Source organism: Dasypus novemcinctus, chromosome 19 (genome assembly GCF_030445035.2).
Source record: "Dasypus novemcinctus isolate mDasNov1 chromosome 19, mDasNov1.1.hap2, whole genome shotgun sequence".
Classification (NCBI taxonomy): Eukaryota; Metazoa; Chordata; class Mammalia; order Cingulata; family Dasypodidae; genus Dasypus; species Dasypus novemcinctus.
The window spans coordinates 72816393-72828723 of record NC_080691.1 but is presented as its reverse complement, the minus strand read 5'-3'; the positions used below and the strand labels follow the sequence as shown (position 1 = coordinate 72828723).

Genomic DNA, 12331 nt, shown 5'->3' with positions numbered 1-12331 from the left:
TGGATGTACATGTCCAGAAAACACAATGCACCCCAAACAGCATAAATCCCAACAAGCTTATGCCAAGTTGTCAAGTTATCCAATGCTCAAGACAAAGAGAAAATACTAAAAGCAGCAAGAGAAAAGAGAACCATCACATACAAGGGAGGCTCTATAATATTAAGTACTGATTTCTCATCTGAACCCATGAAGGCAAGAAGATAGTGGTATGACATAGTCAAGGTACTAAAAGAAAAAAATTTCCAACCAAGAATACTCTATCCAGCAAAGTTAGCATTCAAAAATGATGGAGAGTTCAAAATATTCACAGATAAACAGAAACTAAGAAAATATGCCACCAAGAATCCTACCCTTCAAGAAATACTAAAGGGAGTTCTGCAGGAAGAAAGAAAAAAACAAGAGAGACAGAGTTGGAGGAGAGTGTAAGAGCAACTAAAAAGACAAAAACAGAAAAAGAAAATCAAACAGAATATGACAAACACAAATGCAAAGAAAATATGGCTAATATAGGTAATTCCTTGAAAGTAATAACACTGAATGTCAATGGATTAAACTCACCTGTCAAGAACCTCAGACTGGAAGATTGGATAAGGAAATATGACCCGCCTATATGCTGTCTGCAAGAAAAACATCTTAGACCCAGGGATTCAAGGAGGTTGAAAGTGAATGGCTGGAAAACAATCTTACAAGCAAACAATAACCAAAAAAGGGCAGGAGTAGCTATATTAATAACAGACAAAATAGACTGTAAATGCAAAACAATTGTGAGAGAAAAGATGGACACTACATAATAGTTAGAGGAATAATTTTTCAAGAATAAAGAACAATCATAAACATTTATGCTCCTAAAAAGGGTGCCTCCAAATATGTGAGGCAAATACTGGAAAAACTAAGTGAAGGAATAGATGCCTCTACAATTATAGCAGAGGACTTTAATACACAACTATCAACTTTGGACAGAACATCTCAAAAGAGAATCAATAAAGAAATAAAGACTTTGAACAATCTATTAGAGGATCTGGACCTAATAGACATATACAGAATATCACAACTAAATACAGTAGGATATACATTCTTCTTATGTGTACATGGGTCATTCTCCAAGACAGACCACATGCTAGGCCAAAGAAAAAGTCTCAATAAATGCAGAAAGATAGAAATCATGCAAAATATTTCTCTAACCACAGTGGAATGAAGTTGGAAATTTGCAAGGGCCAGAGACCCAGATTTGGCACCAAGATTTGGAAGTTAAAAAACACACTCTTAGAAAAACAGTAGGTCAAGGAGGAAATCTCAAAAGAAATTAATAACTACCTTGAAACTAATGAAAATGATAACAGAATATATCAAAATTATGGGATGCAGCAAAAGCAGTATGGAGAGGGAAATTTATAGCCATAAATTCATACAGCAAAAAGAAGAAAGAGCTAAAGTTGAAGAACTAAATGCACACATGGAGGAATTAGCTAAAAAACAACATACTAATCCCAAAGGAAGAAGAAATAAAGAAAGAACAAAGATCAGAGTAGAACTAAATGAAACAGAAAATAAGAAAGCACTTGAAAAAATAAGCCAAACCAAGAGCTGGTTCTTTGAGAAGATCAATAAAATTGACAAGTCCTTAGCTAGATAAACAAAGAAAAAAAGAGAGAGGATGCAAATACACAAAATAAGAAATGAGAAAGGAGATATCTCCATTGATCCCACAGAAATAAAGCTATCATAAGAGGATATTTTAAAAAACTATATTCCAAAAAAATCACGACAATTTAGAGGAAATGGACAAATTCCTAGAAACACATAAGCAGCCTATATTGACAAAAGAAGAAATTGACAGTCTCAACAAACCAATCACAAGTAAAGAGATAGAATCCATCATTAAAAACATCCAACTAAAAAGAGGCCTGGGTCAGACAACTTCACAGGTGAATTCTACAAAACATCCCAGAAAGAACTAACACCAATCTTGCTTAAACTCTTCCAAAAAAATTGAAACAGAAGGAACATTGGCTAACTCATTCTATGATGCCAAAGTTACTCCAGTACCAAGGCCAAACAAAGATACCATGAGAAAGGAAAATTACAGACCAATCTCTCTAATGAATCTAGACACAAAAATCCTCAATGAAATACTTGCTAATCATATTCAACAACACATTAAACAAATTATACACCATGACCAAGTGGGGTTCATTCCTGGTATGCAAGGATGGCTCAACATAAGAAAATCAATTAATGTAATATACCACATAAACAAATTGAAGGAAAAAAATCACATGATCATAGATGCAGAAAAAGTACTTGATAAAATACAGCACACTTTCTCGATAAAAACACTGCAAAAGATCAGAATAGAAGGAAACTTTCTGAACAGGATAAAAAGTATATATGAAAAACTCACAGCTAATATCATTTACAATGGTGAAATGCTAAAATCTTTCCCTCTGAAATCAGAAACAAGTCAAGGATGCGCACTATCACCCCTCCTATTTAACATAGTCTTAGAAGTACTTGCTCGAGCACTGAGGCAAGAACAAGACATAAAATGCATCCAAATTGGAAAGGAAGAAGTCAAAATTTCACTATTTGCAGAGGATATGATCCTATACACAGAAAACCCTGAGAAGTCTACAACAAAGCTTCTAGAACTTATAAATGAGTTCAGTAAAGTCCCTGGTTACAAGATAAATGCACAAAAATCTGTAGCATTTCTGTACACCAATAATGAGCAATCTGAGGAGGAAATCAGGAATCAAGTACCATTCACAATAGTAAATAAAAAAATCAAATACCTAGGAATAAATTTAACTAAAGAGGTAAAAGACTTATATACAGAAAACTACACAACACTGTTGAAGGAAATCAAAGAATACCTAAATAAATGGAAGAATATTCCCTGATCATGGATAGGAAGACTAAATATTATTGACATGCCTATCCTACCAAAACTGATCTACACATTCAATGCAATCCCAATAAAAATCAACACATCATTCTTTAATGAACCAGAGAAACTAACTATGAAATTTATTTGGAAAGAAAAGAGGCCCCAAATAGCCAAAGACATATTGAAAAAGAAAAACGAAATTGGAGGAATCACACTACCTGACTTCAAAACATACTACAAAGCTACTGTAGTCAAAAGAGCATGGTATTGGCACAAGGATAGAAACACTGACCAATGGAACTGAACTGAGAGTTCTGATATAGATCCTCATATATATAGCCATATGGTACTTGACAAGGCCACCAAACGCTCTCAAGTGGGAGAGAATGGCCTATTCCACAAATGGTGCCTGGATAACTGGATATCCATATGTAAGAGAATGAAAGAGGATTAGCATCTCACACCTTATACAAAGATCAGCTCAAGATGGATCAAAGACCTAAATATAAGAGCCAAGATCATAAAGACTTTGGAAAGCAGCTTAGTGAAGCATATTGAAGAACTTCTAATAGGAAATGGCTTCATGAACTTCACACCAAAAGCACGAGCAGCAAAAGAACAAATAGATAAATGGGACTTCCTCAAAATTAAAGCCTTCTGCACCTCAAAGGAGTTTGTCAAGAAAGTGAAAAGACAGCCTACACAATGGGAGAAAATATTTGGTAACCATGTATCTGATAGGAGACGTATCTTGCATATATAAAGAACTCCTATATCTTGAAGAAAAAAAAAAGACAAACAGCCCATTTTAAAAATGGGAAAAAGATTTGAACAGACACTTCTCCAAAGATGATATACAAATGACTAAAATCCACATGAAAAAAATGCTCAAAATTCCTAGCTATGAGGGAAATGCAAATCAAAACAACAATGACATACCCTCTTACTCCCATAAGACTAGGAGCTATCAAAAAATCAGAAGACTACTATTGTTGGAGAAGATGTGGAGGAATGGGAACACTCATCCACTGTTGGTGGGAATGCAGAAGGATCCAGCCATTCTGGAGGACAGTTTGGTGGTTTCTCAAAAAAACTAGCCATAGGTTTGCCATATGACCCAGCAATTCCAGACACAGAAGATCTGAAAACAATGACACAAACTGATATATGCACACCAATGTTCACAGCTGCACTATTCGCTATTGCCAAAAATTGGAATCAACCCAAATGTTCATCAACAGATGAATGGATAAATAAAATGTGGCATATACATATAATGGAATACTACTCAGCTATAAGAACAAATACAGTACAAACACATGTGTAACATGGATGAATCTTGAGAACCTCATGTTGAGTGAAGCGAGCCAGGCATTGAAGGACAAATACTACATGACCTCTCTGATATGAAATAAGTAAACCAACCTGTCTCAGAGAGCTAGAGACTGTGTGATAAACTTTAAGGTAGTTGGAGGGTAAAGGAAGGTTGTGACCTGACATCTACTTGGGTGAAATCTATGATAAGTTGGAGGTAAGTATTTGTACAGGGAAGGGATAAAATGGGGGCATAGGGATAACTTTGGGTGGGGCTGCATGGGCTTTAGGGGAGCTAGGGATGGGAGGATAGGTCAGATTGCCTAAGAAATTGGGGATAAAGTGAGGGGAACATTTGATCATGGGATATTGTCAGGTATGTGGTTGAAATTGTGGTACAGAGAAAACTCTTTAGAGAATGTAATATGGAAGATTGCATGTTTGGGATGCATAAGGGGTGGCATCTGACACAGGGAAAGCTTCTGGGGAGTGTGTGAGTGCTCATTTTGTCATAGTGGATTACATCATTGGGTGGAGACCCATACAATGAGAGTGGAGGTATATCCCAATCCTGGGGAGGACTGGTGTTCTCAAACAGAGGGAATTATATCGCTTGAGAGAATCGGTGGCTCCCAATAGGTAAGGGCAATCAAGTATGTCAAGCCCTGAACATTTTTGCAAGTATCTCTGAATATGGTCCCTCAAGTAATGAAGATTGATTGTCATGGTGTGCCCTGAGGGGAGGGGGAAAGAGGTGTTGAATACATGGAATCAGGGTAACTGTGGGGCAATGGAAGTGTTCCCCAAGATCATGTCATGATGGATATAGGCCATGTTAAATCACACCAAAAATGTATAAAAGTCTATAGGCTAAAATGTAAACCATAATGTAAAACATAAGATAACTAAAAATTTACAAAATTGTATAGTCTAAAATATAAACCATGATGTAAACCCAAATGGAACCATGTTTGAAAGCTATCATTTCAATATCTGTACATTAGCTGCAGCAAATATAATATGAACATGTAAAAGGATCACTGTTGGGGTAGGGACAAAGGGCTTGATGTTGGATATATGGGAGTACCATATATTGTATATGTGAGTTACTGTGACCTAAAACTTATGTCAAGAGAAACTTAATAATTAGGAAGGAAAAAAAAGAAAGGTAGACATTGAGGAAGAAATGGAAGAAATTGCCTTGCCCCTGCACATACAGGGCAACACCTGTAGTAGTGATGAAAGGCAAAATGTCAAAAACAAAGCTTTTTCATTTTTTCATTTCTTTGATACCCCAATTTATTTTTCCTTTATTTAATTTTCCTAAATTTCTATGTATTCTATATCTAACCTTTAAACCCATCACTATATTTCATTTCTCTATTAATGGAGCCTGGCAATATATTGGGCTTCCTTTTTATTTTTAAAGATTTATTTATGTATTTATGTATGTATGTATGTATGTATTTATTTATTTATTTATTTATTTATTTATTTCTCTCCCCTCCTCCCCACCCCAGTTGCCTGTTCTCTGTGTCTACTTGCTGTGTGTTCTTCTTTGTCCGTTTCTGTTGTTGTCAGCAGCATGGGAATTTGTGTCTCTTTTTGTTGCATCATCTTGTTGTGTCAGCTCTCCATGTGGGTGGTGCCATTCTTAGGCAGGCTGCACTTTCTTTCACGCTGGGCAGCTCTCCTTATGGGGCACACTCCTTACATGTGGGGCTCCCCTACACAGGGGACACCCCTGCGTGGCAGGGCACTCCTCGCATACATCAGCACTGAGCATGGGCCAGCTACACATGGGTCAAGGAGGCCTGGGGTTTGAACCATGGACCTCCCATGTGGTAGACGAATGACCTAACCACTGGGCCAAGTCCGTTTCCCTGGGCTTCCTTTCTGAAGAAGTTTTGGACTACAAAGAGGTTCAACTATGGTGGGGGAGGAGTACTTGTATGGTGTGTCATTATTGGGGGGCACACAGTTGGGAGGGAGTTCTCCAGGGCATATATACAGGGTACAGAGAAAGGTTTGGATATTTTCATAGTGGTTTCAGTTGGAAACGACAGATGAGAGAGTGCTGAATTCCTGACCAGGGGAGCTCTATCACATTCCCCAATGGAACAACAAAAATTCCCCAAGTGCAATGGCAAAGACCAATAAAGATGGATGGTCCAATGATGAGCCATTGATACTGATGGCTCCGATTATGAGCCTGTGTGCCTCAACTATGAACTAGGCCTATAGCTGTGGGGTGCCTAAGAGTTACCTCCTGAGAGCCTCCATGTTGCTCTAATGTGGCCACTCTCTAAGCCAAACTCAGCATGTAGATGCATTGCCTTTCCCCCAGTGTGAGACATGACATCTGGGGACAAGCCTCCCTGGCACCAAGGGATTACTACCAAGCACCAGCTGAGGATGTAACTACAAAAAGACTATGAATAAAGAGGTCAACTCAGACCAGAATATCTCAGCCTACATGCAATATCAGGTGTTAAAAACTGCATTTTGACCTTCAATAAAGGGGGAAATGGAAAGGACAAATGAGTTTATATGGGTATGAGTCTCCAAAAAAGAGCCAGGAGGTCATCAGGGTCATGCTTATGCATGCCTGAGCAGGGTACCAGAGACAGCCAAGGTAGATGGAAACCCAGGTGATGGTTCTCCTGAGGGCTGCAGCGACCCACAGGTTCTATGGTTAAGGCAGATGGCTCAGTTGGTCCTACTTTGGAGTTTGTGTTCCTGAGGGTGATGGAGTTGGACTCAGATATAACCTTTCTACACATGCCACCTCTGTTACTTTTACAGAACATGTGGTTGGCGTTTGGGTTGGTGTATACTCAGGAGACCTGAATCTCTGAACTGTCCATGTAATGACCAGGCCCTAGGCCTCAGAAGACTTGCAGCTCCTACCCTCTGGTTTCTTGGACTTACCCTGGCCAGTTGACAGGGAGGTGAAGAGGGTCAACCACCACCCCAGGGAGCCAAGAGTGCCTACAGCTGCAAGCAGGAGAATTGCACCCATCATCCCTGTGGCATCTAAATCCCCTCTTGATGTAGAGGGGAACTGGACATAACCACCCCAGGTCCACAAGATGGAGGAATAGAGTATGGATTAGAGTGGGTTTACTGGTGTTCTGCTGGGGAACTGTTGTGATTAGTAAGGGAAGAAATTATAGTAGTGATGTGGAGAAAGTGGCCATGGCGGCTGCTGATGGTCGGGAGAGGGAAGAAGAGATATGGTGTGGGGGCATTTTCAGGATTTGGAGTTGTCCTAGGTGGTGCTGCAGGGATGGATGTTGGACATTGTGTGTCCCATTGTGGCCCACTGGGTGGACTGGGGGAGAGTGTGGACTACAATGTGGACCACTATACATGTGCTACAGAGGTTCTCCAGAATATATTTGCCGGGTGCAGTGATGGAAGAGTTTGTTGATGTGGGAGGGGTAGCATGGGTGGAGTGGAGGGTATATGAGGACCTCATACTTTTTTAATGTAACATTTAAAAGAAAAGAAAAAAGAAAAAAATACACTGGAAGCACATAACAGAAGATTTGAACAGGCAGAGGAAAGACATAGTGATGCGGAAGACAGTATATCTGAAATCAAACAGATAGTAGAAGTGATAGATAAAAAGATGGAAAAATTCAGCAGGGACTTACGGATCTGAACAACAACACAAAACACTCAAATATACACATTATAGACATCCCAGCAGGAGAAGATAATGGAAAGGGAACAGAAGGACTGTTGGAAGAAATAATAGCTGAACAATTCCCAACCTTATTGAGGGAGATGGATGCATGTGTCCAGGAAGCACAGAGCACCCCAAACAGTATAAATCCTAATAGGCCTACTCCAAGATATATACTGGTCAAATTTGTCCAATGGTCAAGGCAAAGAAAGAATACTGAAAGCATCAAGAGAAAAGAGAACCATCACATACTAGGGAAGCTCAATAAGATTAACTGCTGATCTCTCATCTGAAACCATGGAGGCAAGACAGCAGTGGTATGACAAGGGTAAGCTGCTAAAAGAAAAAAAAATTTCCTGCCAAGAATTCTCTATTCAGCAAAGCTGGCATTCAAAAATGATGGAGAATTCAAAATATTCATGGATAAACAGAAATTAGGAGATTATGCCCATAAGAAACCTGCCCTAAAGGTCCAGCCATTGTGTAGGACAGTTTGGCCTTTCCTCAAAAAACTATAGATCTATCTGCCATATTATCCAACAATTCCATTGCTGGGTATATATTCAGAAGAGTTGAAAGCAAGGACACTAAAAGATATACACACACCAATGTTCATTGCAGCATTGTTCACTAATAGTTCTGACAGCAGAACTAGCAGCACACAGAGTTTGTGGTTCTGTTCAATTGTTGAAATCAACCCAAATGCCCTTCAACAGATGAACTGATAAACAAATTGTGGTATATACACACAATGGAATGTTACTCAACTGTAAGAAGGAATACAGTACTAACACACAGGATAACATGGATAAATCTTGAGGACCTTATGTTGAGTGAAACAAACCAGGCATTGAAGGACAAATGTTACATAACCTCACTGTTATGAATTAAGCAAATTGAGCAGACTCAGAGCTCAATTCTCAAAGATGGGATTACAGGAAATGGAAAGGGAGAAGAAGGTTATGAGTCAATACCCATATGGGTGAAATCTATGATAATGTGGAAGTGAGTAGTTTTGCAGTAAAGGGATATGACAGGGGTGTAATGATACTATTGGGCTGGGTGGTGCAAGTTTGAAAGGGGGGAGGGTGGGGAGGGTGGGTTGGATGGTCCTTGGAACTGGGGTAGGGTTGGGGGAGGAAGCAGGTAAACATTGGAGATTGACAGGTATGTGGGTGAAACTGTAATGTTGGATAAGCTCTTCTGGCAATATGACAAGTAAGGTTACTCGTTTAGGGTGTTGGATGCTGGGGCATTTGGGGCAGGGTACAGCTGGGGCAGTGTTTTAGAGAATGTGCAGGTGATCATTTTGTCATAGTGTGTTGTATCAGTGGGTGGAGACTTTACATAATGAGTGGGAAGGAATTGCGCTCCCATCCTGGGACAGAATTGTAAGACAATACATTTGTGTCTTTTAAACCACTAATTTTGTGGTAATTTGGTACAGCAGACCTAGAAAACTAATACAGCATATACACCACCTTTTTAGGCTGATAAGTAAAATATATTCTGAATGACTCCTAGAAAAGATTATCTCTCCATTATAGAAACCCTAGGCAAGGCAGCAAGTTGTCTTCCTCTGATTATTGTGTCTGAAATGTCCCCTGCACTGCTGCAGCTATTGGTTACCATCAGAGGAACAACTTTAGAAATAAGTCAACACAAGAAGGAGTGAAATGTAGTCCTGTGGTTCTGTGCATCGATCTACCATATCTCTGAACTCTCTGTTAGGACATACAATATTTGTGTATATCATTTGACCTTATGTATGTTGAGAGTGTTGCCTAATTTAGAGACTAAGACATCTTCACTGATAGAATTGAAGTATCCCAAATACACTTTAAGATGTGAAAAAATATAACTAAACCAATGTTACAGATGAACAAACTGAAATTAGTGACGTAAATTGCCAAAGACCACATAGCTATGACAGAGCGAGTAGAATTCAAACTCCATTGATATGATTCCAAAATTCTCACCCTTAACCATTGTTTTTACTTGTCTCCTGTAGTCACAGGATCTCCACAGGCTTTCTGGAACATTCATTATTTATATCTCTAGCATATTCTAGCAGCTTAATCTCAAGTCTGTTGGCACATCAGTGAAAAGAAGAAACTCTAGAGAAGAATCTCCTCAAAGCCGCAATCATGTCCTTGTTCCTCAAACTGTAGATAAAGGGGTTCATCATGGGTGTGACCACAGTGTACATCACTGATGCTATTGCACTCTTCTTGGAGGAGTGAGTACCTGCAGAACTAAGATACACACCAAAGCCTGTCCCATAGAATAAGGAAACAACAATTAAGTGTGATCCAGAAATGGAAAAGGCCTTATACTTGCCATGAGATGATGGGATTTTAAGGATGGAGGAGATAATTCGAATATAAGAGAAAATTATCCCAGCAAGAGGAATACCACCTAAAAGACTGGTCACTAAATACACCAGGATGTTATTAATGAGGTTATCAGAACAGGTAAGCTTGAGAATATGAGCTAATTCACAGAAGAAGTGGGGAATTTCAAAGTCTGTGCAGAAGGTCAGCTGCAGTGCCATCAAAGTGTGGAGCAATGCATCCAGAACACTAATGATAAATGACAGCAGAACTAGCAGCCCACAGAGTTTGGGTTTCATGATGACATTATACCTCAGTGGGTGGCAGATGGCCACAAATCGATCATAAGCCATCATTACAAGAATTCCATTTTCCAATCCAGCGAAAGTCAGCACAAAGCAGATCTGAGTGAGGCAACCTGTGTAACTGATGGATTTGTTCTGTATGTGAATGTTTGCTAGCATCTTTGGGATCATGGTGGTGATAAAACAGATGTCAACAAAGGACAGGTTGGAAAGGAAGAAATACATAGGTGTGTGTAGGTGGAAGTCAAATATGATGGCCAGAATGATGAGCAGGTTCCCAGTCACAGTGATCAGGTATATGGATAGAAACAGCACAAACAAGAGGGGCTGAAGTTCTGGGTCCTGTGACAGTCCTAGAAGGAGGAATTCAGCAATATCTGATATGTTTCCTGGTTTCATGTTGATGCCTCAAAGAACAGGTAGAGAGACAAGAAAGCAAGTTAGTAGAATCCTTCTTAATATATATTGTCTATATTTTGAAACCAAATCAGTTACAAATATTCTACCTCTCTTTTTCTTCCACTTACCTCTCCTTTCCTTATCTTGTTTCTCCCAAAACATCTCCCTACTTTTTGTTTACTACATAATCTTGATAAAGTAGAGCTATTTGATGAGAATAAGATAGGAACAAGAAATTACCCTTTCCCTCAGTATTTTCCAAGTTTTTAAGTAAAGAATAATTCTAAAAAAAATTATTTAGACTATATTCTAACCTCATATTTTTGAATGTAACATTAAAAAATAAATAAAGACCAAAAAAAGGCAAAAAAAAAAACACCCCACTATATTCTAAAGCACAGGGTGACAAAATACAGCCATGTGCCAAATCCTGCCTGTCTGTTTTTGTGAATAATGTTTTATTGGAAGACAGCAATTTGTTTTTATATTATCTACATCTGCTTTTGCACAAAACAGTGGAGTTCAGTAATTGCTACAGAGGTAATATGACCCACAAATCCTAAAAAATTTAAAATATTCGCTATATGGCTTTTTGTAGAAAAAGTGTGCTATCCCTGATATAGAGGCTTCATTGGGGTGTGATTATATTTAGGTACAAAAACATCCTTATGTATTTTCATGAGGAAGTATATATCTCTCTGCTTTACCTTTTTATGTGATGATTGTCATCTAGACGTATTCTCTAGAGACTACAAAATATGGATATTCTAATTTTCCTATCTTATTGATTTCCTCATTTATATCCTTACTTACTGAAATACTTCCATAAAGAAGAACTTTCCTTAATCAAAAATATGGTCTCCTTGAGATAATGTTCTCCCCCCTCTCAATTCAGAGGTGGAGTGGACATCGTCATCCCAGGGCCCTCAGGATGGAAGAATAGAATATGGATTAGAATGGACTTACTGGTATTCTACTGTAGAATTATTGTGACTCTAGCAATGGAATAAATTGTATCACTGATGTGTAGACAGTAGTCATGGGGGTTACTGAAGGCAGGGAGAGGGAAGAAGATATGTGATATGGTGGCATTTTTGGGACTTGGAGCTGTCCTGAATGATATTGCAGGGACAGATAGATGCAGGACATTATATATCCTGCCATAACCCACTGAATGGACTGGGGAGAATGTAAACTACAATGTAAACTAGAATCCATGCTGTGTAGCAGTGCTCCAAAATATATTCATCAAATGCAGTGAATGTGCCACACTGATGAAAGAGGTTGTTGATATGGGAGGAGTGGGGGCTGGGGAGTATAGTTGATGGGAACTTCTTATACATTTTAGTGTAATATTTTGTGTGATCTATGTATCTTTAAAAAAAAGACAATAAAAAAGATA

General features: G+C 38.7%; 1 protein-coding gene across 1 annotated transcript; it reads right to left on the bottom strand.

Moving 5' to 3' along the window:
- Positions 1 to 9990: 9990 nt before the first annotated feature.
- Positions 9991 to 10929, bottom strand: LOC101425964 (olfactory receptor 7G3-like). The gene has a single exon (XM_004476243.2). The coding sequence runs from the start codon at positions 10927 to 10929 to the stop codon at positions 9991 to 9993; it is 939 nt and encodes a 312-aa protein (XP_004476300.2).
- Between the last annotated feature and the right edge of the window lie 1402 nt (positions 10930 to 12331).

Excerpts from the sequence above, each read along its gene's own strand:
- LOC101425964 (XM_004476243.2), bottom strand. The coding sequence starts at position 10,929 with ATGAAACCAGGAAACATATCAGATATTGCTGAATTCCTCCTTCTAGGA.